This window comes from Coturnix japonica, chromosome 1, assembly GCF_001577835.2.
Source record: "Coturnix japonica isolate 7356 chromosome 1, Coturnix japonica 2.1, whole genome shotgun sequence".
NCBI lineage: Eukaryota > Metazoa > Chordata > Aves > Galliformes > Phasianidae > Coturnix > Coturnix japonica.
Genome location: NC_029516.1, coordinates 172,882,591 through 172,900,560, shown reverse-complemented (window position 1 = coordinate 172,900,560; position 17,970 = coordinate 172,882,591). Strand labels below are relative to the sequence as shown.

Sequence of the window (17,970 nt, the reverse complement as noted above, 5' to 3'; positions counted from 1 at the left end):
CCACAGAGAGCACTTGGAGATGAAACTCCAACCTACCGAATATCTTCACTGGACATTTCGGTGTAGGCCAGGTTGAGTTTGACAATATTATCCATCAACAGATCTTCAACCGGGGCCTTACTGCCCACGGTCTGTTGGAAGCCAGGAGCAACAGACTGAACAAAGGACCTCATGTCATTCTCCAGCCACAGGACCTGCAAACAACAAGAGGACCTTGTGAATTCACACTGAACTAACTAGTAATGGCCGTGCCCTTCACTGAAATCTGGTACAGATAAGGTCTTGAGGGGCTTAACCCAGCCTGTCAAATAACATATTTCTTGCAATGATCAAAGAACATTTATTTGCTGGGTTTAAACTTGCTTCTTGACGAAAGTCATTTTCATCAAGAAATCAGTCCTCAGTGTTCTTTCTTATCGACTGGAAATCACTGAACATTTCCCATTGCCCACACAAAAGATGCAGTGTTTGAAATGAATGAAAAGGCAGCTTTGGTAAATGGGAAAGGCGACGGGAAGCATTCTCATGTCCCTTTCTCCCAGTATGGAGCAAACACAGATCAACTTAACTCTCTGGAAATCAGTGGACACGTAACCTGGTCCACATGGATTCAGCATGTATCCTAAGCAGAGTGTTGCCTGGGGAAGGAGGAAGGCAATGAAAGCTCCCAGCTGCTTTAATTTGAACCAGGAGCTTTTTCTATGCAATATATAAAGTATGTATGGGTGGCAGAGAGTTGGCTGTCAATGATCACAATGATGAAATAACGCAGTGTTGACCCCAATGTCCCAGTTCAGTGAGCAATAGAATGGGATATGAAGGAGAGTGGCCACCCTACCAGGTGAGGTCTGATCCCCGACTCATTGAGGATGACTTCCAGGGTTCTGTTGATCCATGAATTCCTGTAAGGATGTTTCTCTGGAGGACGGTAGAGATCAAATATCACAAGTTTATTCTGACTGTCTGCGAGGCGTAAGAAATTACTTAGCTTGTAAACTGACTGATTCATTGCCTGGTTTCGATCTGCCCTTGACAGGGAGCCCATGCATGAAAAAGGTTTGTCCTAGAAACAAGCAGATACAAAAAGGAAATCAATCAGCCAGTCGCATCTGGGAGTCTGCTGCATGCATACAGGTCATGGCTCTGTGGAGGAAAAAGTTTGTCATCAGCCCTCAACAGGGCAGGATATTCTACTTTACTTAGCCCTACTACCTGAGAAACAGGGACAACAATCCTAGGCTGTGATGGCACTGCTCCTGGGACCTGAATTGTCTAATTCTCAGCTAGCCTGCTGTGCTTCTCTGTCCTACCACATAAGCTACATCACACAAAACACCTTGCACAAGCTGTGTTAGGTTGATGGCTAAAGTCAATGATCTTATGTTCTTCTTCAACCTAAGTCTATAATTCTGTAATGCTAAGTAACAGTTACCTTCTTTCTCCAGGATGTTAGTTCTTTTGCTGCCATGATAAAGAGCCATAAAAAAAATCCACCAAACATAATAGGTCTCAAAGCCTAAAATCCAACTGCATAAAACAAGAAGACACTATAGTGTAAGGATCTCTACTGACTTTGTTCTGGCTCAACCAGAAACTTCCCCCCTAATATTCATCCTAGTATTAGACAGCTGGTTTCTCTTCTACAGCCAATTGATGACGGTCCCTTATGGTGCTTACCTTTAGGAACCATTCTCCAGCATTCAACTCCTTCAGGGCATCCCAGGAGAACAATGCTGCATTTTGAGCGGTGTCATTGGGATAAACCTCCTTGATGTTGGTTGTTCTGCTCAAGGTGCTGTCGTGCATGAGAAAAGGAACACCATCGTAGCTGTAAGAGAACAAGAATTCGGGTCACTTGGGGTGCAGTTCACTTAGAGCACAAGCAATGCCATGCTAGGCAAGAACAGCATGTGGGCTACCACAAACGTAGTTGTGTGACCTCCCTCTGTACAGAGAGTGAGGTAGAAAAGAAGTACGACACTCAAAACACCAACTGGTTTCTTCAGGGGCAGAGTAGAGATGGTACATTTATGCCTGCCAGCCGCTAAAAAGGTGGATACAATATGATGTAAAAGACACATTTTGTGGATGCCAGAGTGTTCTGGTGTTTTCTGGGACAGATAAAACCCTCACAGTGGTCTGTAAGCCATACTAGGGTAGGAACTGCCTTTATATGCCACAAAGTGTTTAAAATAGTGTATAGAGATGATCATAGAATTATAGAATCATAGAATCACAGAATGGATTGGGTTGGAAGGGACCTCAAGGATAATCAAGATCCAACCCCCCACTCCCATCACAGGTAGGGCCATCAACCTCCACAAGTAATACCAGACCAAGCTGCCCAGGGCCCCATCCAACCTGGCCTTGAACACCTCCAGGGATGGGGCATCCACAGCCTCTCTGGGCAGCCTGTAATGGTGATGTGGTAATGTGTTGACTACGGCCACAATGGTGATGTGTTGATGATTGGACTAGATCATCTCAGTGGTCTTTTCCAACCTTAATGATTCTATAACTCAATTATTTAATCAATAGCTACAACTTACTGACTTGCCACACAGTCTCTGTCATCACGTCAGCTGAGGGACACCATCAGTAAAACCACATTGCCTGGAACTACACAGCTCCAAAGGTTCTTAGAAGAAGCATGTGCTTTGTGAGGTATAACATTGTCTGCTTACCTAATGGTGACATCTGTTTCAAGACCATCTGCACCATGTTCAATTGTCTTCTGAAATGACATCTCAGTGTTTTCTGGGGCTAGCTGAGGAAATAAATGGTTTTAGATGATATGCTCTGTATCTGAAGTATAACATCTTCTATCTCTTCTATCTGAAGTGTAACAACTTCTTAACACCTACCATTGGTGCTCCTCGGTGTCCAATGAGGGCTGGCTTTGGTCCGAGTGTCCCCACCTCTCTGATGCAAGGAGAGTACATCCCCAGAGGTATCAAGAAAAGAAAGAGAAGGATAGCCAGGTATGGACCAACAATTATCACCTGAACAACTGAAAGAATTCGAAGGAGGAAGGCTAGAGTTAATCCATTTGGTAACATATGGGTTCGCCTTGCAGCTTGACTCTTAATACAGCCCTCCTGCTAAGTAACTGTTGGGCTTTATCCCAACCCTTTTAACATCTCTTCTTTCCCCAGATTTTCACTGTCTCTCCAAACAATGAAATCCAGGAGAATAAACTGCTCAAAGAAGGTCTTGGACCATCTAGGTTAGGGCTGAGGTTTTGTGCTGCAATTACATCACACTATGCTTTCAGGCAAGGCACAGCCGTAAGCTCCTTTTCTTTAGAGGTGTTGCAATGCTGTTTCCCCCAGCTACAAAGAAATGGCCCTGAACAGAAGAATGCTATTTCTTTTCCTACACAGGTAAGAACAAGTAACATTTTAAAGTTGCTTGCTTTTTCCTGCAAGTGACTGACCAAATTTCCATGCCTCATACCATGGGGTTTTCTGATTAGCTCTTTATCCTCAAGGCTGGTAGCTACCTAGATAGGGATCAAAACTCTGCAAGACAGTATGCATATCATAGAATCATAGAATCATGGAGGTTGGAAGAGAATGCTAAGATCGCCAATTCCAATTGTCAACCCATCACCAACATGCCCACTAAACCATGTCCCTAAGTGTCACATCTACCCTTTTCTCAGTAATGAATATGGACAGACAGGCAGGACAGTATATTATCTGAGCTCAAACCCTACAAATTTCCCTGAAATACTCAAAAACTAAAAGTCAACCCCAGCTGGAGCATGGATATGGGAGGAAAGTGTTCCTTCACATTTGTTTTCCCTCACTAACACACATCTTCTGTCATAAGGGGAGCAGAAAGCAGAGTTACTATACCTTTCTTATCTGCTCTGATGGCATGCAAAGCCATGGGCCAGGAGAGAAGGACCATGATGGTTATTGCTCCTATGTGGAGATAGGGGGCTGTGATCTGGCAAGGAGAGAAAAGATATTTTTTCATACTCTTTTATATAAAGAGTCAAGTGCAGATACAGGTAGAAAAAAAGCCCCAGCACAACAGCACCTTCCCACATGATTCCTCTTCTATCCCACACCGAGGCTGAATCCACCAACCACCCCAAAATTCAGGGAAGAAAGATGTGCCCGCATCCATCCCCAACATGCTCCTCACTTTACTATGCAGCTCTCCTTTCTTCTATCCATCTGAAAAGAACAAGGCTGTCCTTATCCATGAGGGCTTGGCAGGCAGTCACCTTCACCATGCCATAATTCATTAACATCTTCCAGAGAGCAGACATTTTATTCCAGTCTAATTCAACCCAATCCCATCCAGGTAACAGACATCTCCAATGTAATTAAGTCTTTGAACTAATGGCAACAAACTTGAGTTTCCTAACCCTTTCCTATTGCTCTGTCCATGCCCGATTCTCTAAGATTGAAAGGCTGAAGAAAGCAAAAGTCATTGAGAGATTTTTTTTGTGTGTGTGATGCTGTCTGCTCTGGACATGTGGACTTCTTATTGATTACAAAGTAAAATTAGTTGTTCTGTTTTGTTTTGTTTTAAAACAGTCTCCAAGTCCCTCTTACCTGGAATGACAGGCGGACTGTTTTCCATTGATCTCCCCAGAGTACAGACAATATGAAGATGGCTGTGATAGAGAAACCCAGGACAAGAAAAGTCCCAATCTAGGGAGACAAAGAGGACATGGATAAGCTTGAATATTTCTGCATAGGACAGACAATTCATTACAATTGTCTGCATAGGACAATACAATTCACAGCCTGTCAGACTTGTTTAAGCAGTACAGACTCAATAAATTTGGGATTCACGAGCCTGAGTATGTCAGTTTGGGAACATCTGATGGGACTAAAACCAGTGCTATTAATTGGATTTTCTTTAAGACAAGACTGATCTTAAGAGTTTGGTATCTAATCGCAGTCAGCCCTCAAGATTCCCTCTAAAATGAATAGAGAAAGAGGGGGATTTCCAGAGGTGGTCTCTTTCCTCTAGCTTTATAATGAGAGACATCTCTCTCTGTGAGCTGGTGTATATGGAGCCTAGATGATCCAATGTTAAATCCTTTACCTATAGCTGGCTGAATTCAGAAGTGATGAATTGAACCCAAAAGACACATCATCATGGTTTTCTTATGCTGAGTTACTTTGCAGTGGGCTTCTGCAACTGTGAACGCTTCATAGATGAGTATTCATTTTTTAACTAAAAGGAGGAGTAGTTCATTCTGTTCTTTGACTACTTGCCCAGATTGGTACCAAAGCAGTTATGACAGTATGCTCTTCTTGGCACATCATCTATCTGCCGAGCAATACATGCTATTGGACGAGCACCCAAACCACTCTTCAGGGAGATCCTACACATCAACATCTTAACAATCAGTCCCCAATCTCTTCCACTCAAGGATACCACCCCAATGTTTTCCACAGATTGTTCTACATCTTTTTGGTTCTTCAGAAAACCCGCTTTCAATAGCAAAATGATTATTTCCATTACTGAAATGAAGAAGCGGGATCAAGTATCATCTCATTCAATCAACTATTTATTTCCACTGCAAAGTTTGTCATCATGTTACATTCTTCCCAAAACTGCATGGCAAGGGGATCCTTTTTGAAACGTCTCACTTAAGTTTCAAGTATTTCTTAGGAAAGCTGACTTTTATCCCTGCCCAGGGAAATGGTGGAGTCACCATCCCTGGAGGTTTTAAAGAGAAAGGTAGACGTAACATTGAATGACCCTGTGAGCACAGTGGTGATGGGTTGATGGTTGGACTAAATGATCTTAGTGGTCTTTCCAACCTTAACGATTCTATGATTCTATGATTATACACAATTTTGTAGCAACAGATTCCTGAGGGTTTCTTTTTGTACCTTCAGAACTCTAGGTGACATTTCCAGAACTTCTCAAAGACAAAAAGAATGCCTGGGAAAAAAACAGATTTCTGCTCTATAGCGAAAGCAGCTGCTGCCTGCAGAGGTTTGTGCTGTGCTCCTCAGCAAATTCCTCCTTTGTCTTTATGCTACCACATGTGAGCACATCAAATACAGACACCTTCACTCGAATGAGTCACTGCAGGCTCCTTTTATAGTCAGCAAGGAAAAAAAGGGTGTGATTCATCTCATCTTAATTTAGATACCTGTGACCAGCTGGATGATTTGCATCTTCAGACAGTTTATTTTGGGGTGACCAGCTCAGGTGGAAACATCATTCTCATGGATAAAGCCTCTTGAAATTAACCTCTTCCCTCCCATTCCATCTCTCCCATAATCTAACCAATTTCGCATGAAGAGTACACCACAGGTTTGATGTTTAAAACCAGGATTAGGGTTACCAAAAAGCCCTGACCCTACTCACCTTGTGACTCCAGTGCAGGTACAGCTGCTGGCCTTCTGCGAGCAAACACATTGCTAGGACCTGGAAATTCAAGAAGACATAGTTGGCATCCCGGCATAGGATGATGAAGTGTGTTTAGCAAGGCACTTCTGGAATGATTTTTGCTTCGGAAGGTCATTTTATGCCTTGTTGCACAACAGCGAGGATGTTAGCAGGACAGATGTGTGCTGAGAAATGTTTATTGCCACAGTAAATATGCTCCTGAAATGACCGAGCATATGACAAAGCTGCCCTGTAGGATCAACATCTTCTCTGAGCTCTTTGGTGCACACACTTCGTGCATATAAACTGGCAGAGAGGATATAGCCAGGGCCAGCATCCATGACACGAACCTTGCCTGCTTTCTATGTGTCTGTTGTAATTTAGAGGTATGTCATCCATGGGTGATATAACTCATGGAATAACTAAGGTCTCAAAAAGGAGAAGAAATAAAATAATAATACAGAGCAGAGCGCAAAGGAGACCACAAATTGACAGCAATTACAAGAAATGCAAACAGGCACATCTCAGAACATGGACATCTACCACCGGAGATTCAAAACCTCTACTTCGTATTGGGTTAATTTCTAGTCATCAGCTGCAGCTCTATGGCTGGCATGTTCCTTTTCCTGGTGGGATACATGGGGAAGTCTCCTTTGAGGCACAGTGCAAACCCCAGTCAGGACAAGGGATAACCCACAAGGCTTGGAAGACATAGAAGTAAAGGGCTCACCCTTCACTTCCCATGGCTTTGCTGGAAGCTTTCTTCTGTGCTCAGATAGCAATCTTTGGGAAGCAGCATCACCAGATGTTGATGCCATTGATGGAGATGTTAAAAAGCACCATTCCCAGTACCGTCCCCTGAGGGACACCATTGTCATTGATCTCCATCTGAACACTGAGCCATTGATCACCACTCTAAGAACAATCTCACAACCAGTTTCTTATTCATCAAACAGTCCACCCATCAAATCCATCTCTTTCCAATTTAGAGAGAAGGATGTTATGGGGTACTGTCAGTGTCCTTACTAAATCCAAAGAGATGAAATCAGCATCCATCAGTGTCCATCAGGGAGTCCATGATTCCCTTGTCCACTGATGCACTTATTCCAACATAAAAAGAAGAAAGGTTGGTCAGGAAGGACCTGCCCTTGGTGAAGCCATGCTGGTTCTCCCATATCACCTCCTCTTCCATCTGCCTTAGCACAGCTTCCAGTAGTTCTCTGGGTAGTTACTTGGATCAGTTCTGAAACCCAACTTCAAAAGAATGTAAGCTCTTTCCGACCCGGCTACAAACACACTCTTTTTCCAGGATAATGCTGATTTGAAGTGAGATAAGCACAGCAGAGAATACAGATCAGCTTTTAAATACCTCTTGACACGTTAGACTCCTTTAATTTAATCCTACACCCAGTACATGATGGGTAACCGTGGGAACAGGTTGGAGGGAATTGAATTACTGTTGAAGATCTTAAGCCAGCCCTATTTAAATAAGTCACTTCAGAAAAAAAATAAAATAAAAATAAAATAAAATAAAATAAAATAAAATAAAATAAAATAAAATAAAATAAAATAAAATAAAATAAAATAAAANATAAAATAAAATAAAATAAAATAAAATAAAATAAAATAAAATAAAATAAAATAAAATAAAATAAAATAAAATAAAATAAAATAAAATAAAATATGAAGAAAAAAGACACTTTCAGAATCTTGTCTTTTCTGCAATCAATGTTGTAAAGACTTGATCCAAGCCAAAAGGTGCACCCACTTATTTCACACATGCTCAACCAGTCTCTCCCCTGCTACTGCAGTATAACTTTCCTATGAATTATGCAGTACATGCAAGGATGCCACTGGAGGAAGAGCTCATTTTTATGGATGGAAACAGTAGCTCGTTATCAGTTTTCAAGAAGAATAATCACCAATCAGAAGGAACTCCTGCTGTTGCGCTATTGAGCAGTGTAGGAGAACACATCTTAATGGGTTGGTGAGCAGAGGTGATGTGGACAAGATCTGTCCTCTGTGTGCTGTGCCACAGCCAGCTTGATCTTTCTTTGCTCTCTGGGCACCACTGAAGCTGAACATCTCAAGCTTCATCCTCAAAACCTGCCTCAGGACCCATCCAATGTGTTGTTCCACAGAGACCAGCTGCCCCTAACAGTGTCCCACATGTTTGCAGCGAGAGTAGAACTTCCTTGAGCAAAAGGACAACCAACACAAGCAGGTATCCCTCCTTCAAACTGTTGTCATGCATATTCTGGGATCATCTAATATAAGTTCATGGGCATGCTAGCTTTGGTGATGGATATATATCTGATTAACCTATGAAGGTTAAAGCCCAGGTCCCTCTTGCCAGCCCCATCAGCTCTCAGTCTTACATCCAATACTTGCAGTCCTCTCGTCTTTAGTAAGTGTGGAAATGTCTCCTTCCACCAGAGTCAGCACCCCTGCCCATGGCAGGAGGGTTACAGCCACATCCCTTCCAAGCCAAGCCATTCTGTGATTCTATGATCTACCAGTCAACTGGAAATTAAGGCATGCTTCCCTAATGCAAGAGAGTTGGATTCACTGTAATGGGGCTCATATCTCTGTCTTCCTCTTTCTAACTGAGGCACTGCCCACAATGTTATGAAAAATGATGGACATCCCACCTCTCTGAACTTCAGTGCCAATGGACAGTTCTGAGTCTTCTTTTTTAGCCTATGAATACAGAGGCTACAGCATTTCTGAACCGCTTTACTTTGTACAGCCACAAATGACTTTCCCAAACCCTTGGAATGAACACGGTTGAACTACAGAAAGAAAAAATATTATCCACTGGTATTCAAAAGATTGAACAACAAAAGATTTTTCTTCTCCACTGAACCTGGATTGTCCTGCAGCCAGACCCCTCAGCTTAACCTTTTAGCTTTAATAGGAACAAGAAAATTGTCTTGAGGTGCAGTAACAATTACATTAATTGAAACTGATAGTCTGAAGAAAATTACACTGATGTATGCAGGCAGAAAGCGTCTTTGCAGTCATTGCTTTATTGTGCAGTGTTTTGTTCAGCAGCTGGTGGGCTGAAGAGTGTTTGCTTCAGTGGTTCCCAATGAGGACATGGAAGCAGGGCTGCAGGTTCTTGTTGGATGCCATTGTTAAGGAAGATGGTATGGTGCCCACAGGTAAATAAAAACAAGCCAGCTACTGGCTGATGTAAGATCTCTCTACTCCAACAATGACAGCAGTGTGCTCAGTTTTTTGATGTGATGGGCTACTGATTCAAAGCATCAGTATAGGGATGGTAAGGATATAAGGAAAAAGTTCTTTACAATTAGAGTAACAAAGAACTGGTACAGGCTGCCCATAGAGGCAGTGGAAGCCCCATCCCTGGAGATGCTGAAGGTCAAGCTGGACAGGGTTCTGAGCACCTGATGGAGCTGTGGGTGTCCTTGTGCACTGCAGGGGAGTTGGACCAGGTGGTTAAAAAAGTCAAAAGACAAATCTCTGATCACAAAGAAACACTGGGTGAAGACCTCAGGTCTTTCCTACAACAGGTAAGGAGACTGTCTCTACCCAGAACTGCTCAACCAGAACACAGGAGCAGCACCCACAATGGTAAGAATATTTAGGTGTAGCAGGGTTCCATTGTTTTTGTAAGTTTTGGGGGCTGAGGGTTCATCACAGGCTATGCTGGACGGTTAAATGCTGTGACAGGGTAGATCATATTGTGATGGAGGTGTGTTCTAGGCTGAGGCATTCTCTGAAAGAAGTCCTTTTAGAACAAGCATCAGTGTGTCAGACTGTTGCCAGTCTCCTCCACATCTCCATCCCTGTCATAGTATCATAGAATCACATCGGTTTAGATTGGAAATGATCTTAAAGCCCATCCATTTCCAACCACTGCTATGTGGAGGAATACATCCCATAGATCAGGCTGCCCAGAGCTCCACCCAGCATGGCCATGAGCACCCCCAGTGATGGGCACCCAGGTCAGTGCCTCACCACCTTCTGAGTGAGGAATTTCTTCCTCATATCTAAGCTAAAACTTTGCACATTTTGAGATAGCAGGAGCACGGATGGTCATGCTGAGCACTGTTCATTCTCCTCTTTTCTTCAGGATCTATTCCCATTTAGATCACAGCCCTGATGGTATGGTGCCTTGAGTCTCCCAACACCCACTGATCAACATAGTTGAGTTCTGAAGTCTTGTCAAATTACATGACTGACATAATGATGCAAGCAAGCAGGGCAAAGTGCCTTTAGAAATACACAGTGGCTTTGGGTGAGTGACTTCATGTTGAGGAGAAGGAAATGGAGTCTGACTGCAGGTCTGACTGTGACAAAGCACAAATATGAGCTTGGAGCTGATCCAGCCAGGACCAGGTACAGGAGCTGGTGAAAAAATCCAGTGGTTTTGGTCACAGTGGTGTGTCAAAGCCACGTGTCATCCCAAAATGGAAGCAGATCTGAGATCAAGCATGGACTCCAGTTCTAGGAATTGATTTCTTTGCCTGGAGCTCTGCATGCAGAAGATTGGAACACAGGGGTAGATCTGTGCTTATTTTGGGTTCTCTTTGATGACAATAACAGGGGAAAAGTTTGAGCAGGTAGCAGTGTTGGGAAATGCTCAGGTCTCCATACATCCCTGCTGTCAAAGCAACCAACTTCAGCTCCAGCTAAGGAGAGATGGAATGCATTCACCAAAGGGAAATCATTGAAAGAATGCATAGAACCTACAACTGTTTCAGAGACCTCTGCACTCAAATTGCTCTTCCATAGTTGGACATGAGGAGAAAGTACCAGAAATGCTCTGTGTTCCCAGTCCTCCCCAACTATCCACTCCCAGTGATGGGTGAACTTCAGTCTGACACATCAAAGCCAGCCTTATATTTATTCTGTAGGCCCATAGCTCATTCTTGTAAGGAGATTTACTCACCAAAAGCAGCGTGATGTACATGAACAGGATTGCAGCCACTATCAGGAGAACCAGAGACCAGAGGAACCAGAAGCCTAGGTTCCCATAGTTATACCTAAAAAGCAATAAAATCTCATAACAGCATTTGTGTTACATTATGACAGGGGCTGTAGGGAAACCATAGCTGGAGGAGAAGATGTCAGAATGCTGGTGGAGCTGCAGAGGCATTTCCCAAGGAGAGAGGGGGAAGCTTTACTTCCTACCCAAAGTCTCAATAAGAGTCAATGACATAATTACACCTTTCCTCCCTCTGTTATTAGAGCTATCTGGATGGCATCTAATTTTAGGTGTTAGATTTACGTAACAGTTGCCTACATAGTGCAGGAGGAAAGGATTTGCATAAAGACTTAGTGACTATTCCCCTGTTTCAAGTTGGGGGCATACAATTCTCTTTGCTCTGTGATAGCTGGTACAATGCTTCTGTTGATAGCCACTACATCTCTTTACACCTGGCAGTTCTGTTCAGTTTCATAGGATCACAGGATCATCTGAGTTGGAAGGGACCTCTAAAGGCCATCTAATCTAACTCCCCTGCAATGCACACAGACACCCATAGCCCCATCAGTGCACAGAGCCCATCCAGCCTGACCTTGGGTGCCTGCAGAGATGTGGCACCACCACCTCTCTGGGCAACCTGTGCCAGTGACTCATTACCATTGTCATAAAAAAGCTTTTTTCCTTATATTCAATCTAAATCTCCTCACTTTTAGTTTGAAACCATTTCCCCTTGTACTATCAATCTGAGTACTTCTGACTTCACAGAGTCAGATCTTTGGCTCGTGACTGAATTGTCTCACCTTCTTGTGGTGTCCCATTAGCACCCAAGTGGAAAAGAAGGAAAACACAGTACTTACCAGTCAAAGTTATTGTAGTCATTTTTTGCTTCACCCCACATATACAGGAAGACCAGAGAGAAGCAGAAAGCTCCAACAAGCAGTGGGAAAAACACACATTCCCTCTAGAAAGGCAGAAGAAGGACAGCTGGTCAAAGCTTTGTTTAAAACAATCAGAGAAAAGCAGCAGTTGTTTTTAGGCTGTCCTTAAACATGTGGCTTGATGCAGGACATCCCTTGTTTATAAACTCCATCCAAGTACTGGAAGGCTACAAGGAGATCTCTCCAGACAGAGCCTTCTCTTCTCCAGTCTGAACAAGCCCAGCTCCCTCAGCCTTTCCTTGATAAGAGAGATGCTCCAGCCATCTGAGCACATTTATGGCCTCCTCTGGACCCTCTCCAAGAGAGCTGGGGCTGCTCAGCCTGTGAAGACATGAGGTTCAGGGGGATCTGATCAGTTTGTGTAAGTATCTGAATGGACGGTCTCCAAAGGCACTTCTGTGCTGTGCAATGTGGGAGTGCTGTCATTGGATCCAACCCTGCCCAAATGGACCCAGAACGCAGCCAGGATTTGGACTCAATGACCCTTATGGGTCCCTTCTAAATTGGGATTTTATTTGATTCCATGATCTACAGCTCCATCAGGTTTTCCGAGCTCCAGCCAGCCTGATCTTGAGTGTCTCCAGGGATGGTGCAACCACCACCTCTCTAGACAACTTGTGCCAGTTCTTCACCACCTTGATCATAAGAACACTTTTTTCTCACATCCAATCTAAATCTCCTCTCTTTTAGTTTGAAACCATTTCCCCTTGTCCTGCCACAACAGACTCAGCTAAAGGGTCTGTCTCCTTCCTTATGGCCCCCATTCATTGGCTCCTCACCTGGTGCCAGGCCATTCCCTGCTGCCACATTTGCTCACTGCGTGGTGGCACAGACAAACTAAGCAACACATCAAGATCACAAAGCTAAAATCCAGAGACCTCATTTGGGCTGGGCTACCTTTGACCTGTGACATCAATCGCTTGTCAGCTTGGGCTGATTTGTCCCATTACAGAAGCCAATGTCTGTGCTGATTTTGGGTTAATTTACCGTCTTGCAGCAGCATTTTCCAGGCTCGGTCCTTCTGCGCTGGTATCGCTTCCATCGGCAGCTGTAGAAACCAGCCAGGCAGGAGATGAAGGGCTGGTGCTCATATCTCTGCAGCAAGCGTCGACGTACCACCTTCAGCTTCCCAAACTTGATCTTCTTGAGGCTGGTGGAACTGGCCTCCATTTGAATAACCTTATCTCATCTTCTCCCTGAAATGAGATCCCAAGAGTTATGGCACAACTGTGGCTGTCGTCTCCTTTCCTTAGAACTGTAGAATCATAGAATGGCTTGGATTGGAAGGGACCTTGAAGATCATCTTGTTCCAAGCCCTGCTGCAGGTAGGTTTGCCAACCACATCAGGCCCCAGATTGGGCTGCCCAAGGCCCCATCCAACCTGGCTTTCTTATGGGGTAAACCTGGCTTTCTTATGGGCTCTCCATATCAGCATTTATCCCAAGAGTTTGCTGAGACCGCCATGAAAGTATGCCATGAAGATCTCACCTAATGTTACATCCTTAATAGAGCTTAAAATTAAAGCATGGTTGTTGCAAGCCCTACTCCCCCCCTCCCCCACAGCAATCAGTGGTGAGCAGTAGATGCTGCTGGTTATAACACCAGCGCTCTGCACTACCTCTAAGGGAACCTCTGCCTCCTTTTGACTACACAGGGTGCTCTGGGAAAGGAAATTGTTAACTTAAGCACTCCATGCAGCTTCCCAAATCGTGTCAGATGAGCCTGAGCCTCGACTTAGCCATGGGAAACAGCTCAATAGCACCATGACCTGTCTGCAACCCCCTACCAGTTTAACTAGCTGAAGCAGGAAAGGGACTGAAGCCCTCCCAGTTCACAGCTCTCTTATCCTGGAAAAACTGCAGCCCTGCACAGACTGATCCCTTATGGAAAAATTATTTCCTGTCTGAAATATAGCTTTCTTGGCAGAGTGTTTCACGGCTAGAAAGAATAGCTGTAAATATGCACACCTGGGAGATCTGTTCACTGTCGGGATTTTAAACAAAGATTTTGGTGGTAAATTGTGAGTGATATAGTCAGCAGGGGAGAAAATAGCAAAGGGGTTTGTGCCAAAAAAAGAGCAATTTGACCAGCAGGACACTATCAAGAACACAAAGAAAGATTTGGAATAATATACTTGTGTGTTGACTTAGAAAGAAGCACCATCATCCATCATTTCTTTGGAGTATGAAGATGCCCTGAGGTGCTTTCCTGTTACACTAAAGAGTGTTTTGTTACCCCCAGAAAACCTATAATCAGTTTGCAGAAGCCACAGATAGCACAGAAAGACAAGATGCAATTTAACATTGAAATGCTGCCTCCCTGTTAGATTTTCCAGATGTTTCAGTCTATCATCAGCTTGGGCGCAAATGAGAAAGGATATTGGATACTAGGAAAAGATTCTTCTCCATAAGAGCAGTAATGCATTGGCACAGGCTTACCCTGGGAGGTGTTGTTGGAGGTGTTCAGCAATGTGGCACATGGGTACATGGTCAGTGGGAATGGTGGGATGGGATGGGCTTGGGCTTGGTGATCTTAGAGGTCTTTTCCAAACTTAATGACTCTGAGATTAAATGAGACATGAGAGTTGTCAGTTTGGACCACTGCTAACTGAGGTGTGCCATGCTCTGAATGTCTTCCTGAGGCAGAAGCTATTCAGGACAGACAGGGAGAACCCCATACTGTTTGATATGCTGGGGTCAAACAGCTCCTAAAAGTTCGCTAATGTCTTTCTTAGAGGATCCCTAGACCACAGTTTTTCCTATGCACAGCACCTGTTCTTTCCCAGCCCTTGATACAAGGCTTCATCCTTCTTCAGCAATAGGGATGAAGACACTCAAGCAAAATTATCTGTTTTTCTGCCAGAAGACCATGAGATTTACTATTGCCTGAGGTTCACACATCAGTATTTGCCTATGAGTATGTAGGATTTGACAGGAAAACAAATTGTGGGGACTTCAACACACTGTTCTCCCCATTTGTTTGGTTGGACATTAAACCTCTGTGATAGTCTATCTTTCTCATAAGAATTGCCATGGGATGCAGGTACCACTAGCTCCCTAGACATGCTGATCCCATCTGAACCAGTTTCACCTTTCAAAGGCTTTTTCAACGTCTAGCCTCCTGTGTTACAGCTTAGTCCCACTACCTCATGACCTATTCGTGCGAGATACAGAGAGCAGTTTAAATTTTTCCTGTTATGTATTTCACAACTGTTTGGATGACTGCTGTCTCTACGGAGTTCCTGGAAAGATTGTGCACAAAATCCCACATAATGGGAAACATTCAGCAAGGAGCCTTTCACAGAGCTCCAGTCTTTACCACAGACAAACCAACCAAGGTGTCATCTTGGTATCATCTCTAGGAGTTGGACTCAGTCATCCTTATGGGTCCCTTCCAAATTGGGGTATTCTTTGATTCTGTTCTCTTGACCAGATGCTTCCTTTTAGCATAAGAATAATGTGAGAATGTCGGTTTGGGGATTCCTCAGTGCTCAGAGGGCTCTTCTTGTCCCCAAATAATGTCCTGGTGGCACCCATCCCTTGCTAGCCTTCAGCTTAAGCTTATGAATCTATACCATGGAATATGAACCTTTGGAGCTGTTTATAAGGAGAGTTCTTTCTCTCCAACAAGGACTGTCTAGGCAATGTGGCTGATATCATCCCATCCTTGCCTACAGTCTTCCAGTTGTAGTATGGCATTCAGGAGCCATGAGAACATCTCTTCCCATGTCTGTCTGAATCTGCAATGCCTCAGATCATATCAAAGACAAAATCCACAAGCATCTGATCCTAATAAAGATAATATCCCAGAAACCAGCTAAAGGGTAAACAACATTGCAACATATGGCAGAGTCCAGAAGTCCTTGATAGGATCTGAAGCAGTTCAGTCACTACTAGCACATAGCAAGAGGCTTCACAGTACTTGCACTGAGACTTGAAGCAATACTCCTAAAATTCGGAGGCTGTCTGCAACCGTGCTCATCCCCTCCAGACAAAGGTACACGACTGGAGAAGGGTGACTGCAAACCTTAAACCCTGGGAAAGACAAAAGAGTAAAGAGAAAGCAGGAAAACATACATCAGTAGGAGAGCAAAGTTTAGGGCTTAGTAAGTGAGCTGTGAAAGCAGTAACACATGTTTTCCAGCTCCACAAGACCAGGAGACCTCAGGTCTTTCTCTAGCAAACAGACGTTGTTTGCTCACTGATAAAAGAGTCCCTACATCTGCAGGCAGTGGAGCAGGGCTGCTCTGTTCCCACTGCTTGACAGAAATTGCCCAGGAATGGTGGAGGAAGGAGATGGAAGAAAAACATGGGAAACGTTCTGCATGATTTGAAAGCAGAAGGTACTGCAAGAAGAGCTTGCTTGCAAGGCAGGAGTATGAGCAAGGAGAGGGTCTTTGTCTTTATTTTATCTATACCTGTTCCCTTCTCCTCCTTTTTCCTCTCCTCTCCTCTCCTCTCCTCTCCTCTCCTCTCCTCTCCTTCCAGTTTCTTTTCAGAGAATTCAGGAGGTTTTACATTGGAAAAGAAGACACTTTGTATAAAACATGACTAGTCATAATCTCCCTGTGGTATGGGATATTCTCTATATCCTTTCCTTTCACTGGTAGGTGGTAATTATAATTTATCACTAAGACTTTCAACAGTTTCTGCATAAGCTCTAATTATACCTTCCATCTGTGTGGGATCCCAGTATGTGCAGCTCAAGATGAATTTCTCTTGGACTGAATAGCAGCTGGAATTGAAGCAGAAGATCCCAGTCCTTAGTGCAAAGAAACCACAGAATCATAGAATCATTAAGGTTGGAAAGACCACTAAGATCACCTAATCCAACCCATTAGCGCAATATCTCTAACCCATGTCACTCAGTGTGACATCCATTCTTCTTGAACACTTCTATGCACGGTGACTCCACCACCTCCTTGGGCAGCCCATTCCAAGGCCTCACCACACTTTCCCTTTCCCTGATCATTACGTGTGATATCCAACCTGAGCTTCCCCTGGTGCAATTTAAAAGCCATTACCTCTCACCCTATTGAAACGATTGGGCTTTACCATGGGTAGTAACATCTGAATCAGAAGTAGTAGGGGCTAATGAGGAATAATTGTTTCTCTGGCCTCCAGAACAACACCTTTCTCATTTTTTCATTCATTTAATATGTTGTTGTACATTTCCAATGCACAATGGCTGTGGTTTTCAAAGCTATGTGGAGGTTTCCACCTAGGTTAATGCCCTGTAATTTGTCACCACTAATTAAACAGACACAAAGAATCCAACCTGCTTCAAACAAATTAACCTGCAAATGCAGATGAACCCTTGCATCTCCTGGGGTTGCAGAGGATATTTTGGACTCTATTCTGGAGGGACCATCATAGGAAATGACAGTCCAAAGCTGAACCATGTTTTTGCACAAAGCACTTTTTCCTCTACCTCTGCATTCCCCCAAAATTGTTTGGCCTCCACATTCTTGCAGGGAACTCCTCTCAACGTGTCCTTGTGTTTGGAGCACGTGTATCCCCAGTGTTCACTCCCTGGGGATGACTCACTGTCCACAATCAGTTGCAGAAACCTCATTTAATCATAATCACCACCATCAGAAATTACAGCTGTTTTGCTTCATCTTCAAAGCACTTTATGGGCTGTGTTAACAAATGGAAGCCCAGGAAATTACTGGCCAAACCTCAGAGCATTTGTAATGGATTTTGT

The 17,970-nt window shown here is 43.7% G+C and overlaps 1 protein-coding gene across 3 annotated transcripts in view; it reads right to left on the bottom strand.

Annotated features, from left to right (window-relative positions):
* Positions 1-17,970, bottom strand: part of GDPD4 (glycerophosphodiester phosphodiesterase domain containing 4) — a 31,424-nt gene that overhangs the window by 6,440 nt on the left and 7,014 nt on the right. For 2 of the 3 annotated variants that reach the window (XM_015852503.2, XM_015852501.2), the window contains exons 2-12: positions 13,252-13,460; positions 12,184-12,287; positions 11,291-11,384; positions 6,352-6,411; positions 4,572-4,670; positions 3,861-3,954; positions 2,865-3,010; positions 2,685-2,767; positions 1,678-1,828; positions 839-1,063; positions 37-194 (exon numbers count right to left, since the gene is read on the bottom strand). In XM_015852503.2, the coding sequence (XP_015707989.1) occupies positions 37-194; positions 839-1,063; positions 1,678-1,828; positions 2,685-2,767; positions 2,865-3,010; positions 3,861-3,954; positions 4,572-4,670; positions 6,352-6,411; positions 11,291-11,384; positions 12,184-12,287; positions 13,252-13,434 (1,397 nt within the window). In that variant the 5' untranslated portion in view covers positions 13,435-13,460. Of the gene's footprint in view, positions 1-36; positions 195-838; positions 1,064-1,677; positions 1,829-2,684; positions 2,768-2,864; positions 3,011-3,860; positions 3,955-4,571; positions 4,671-6,351; positions 6,412-11,290; positions 11,385-12,183; positions 12,288-13,251; positions 13,461-16,933; positions 17,033-17,970 lie in introns of those variants that run through there. The other variant, XM_032442285.1, reaches the window with a different exon arrangement.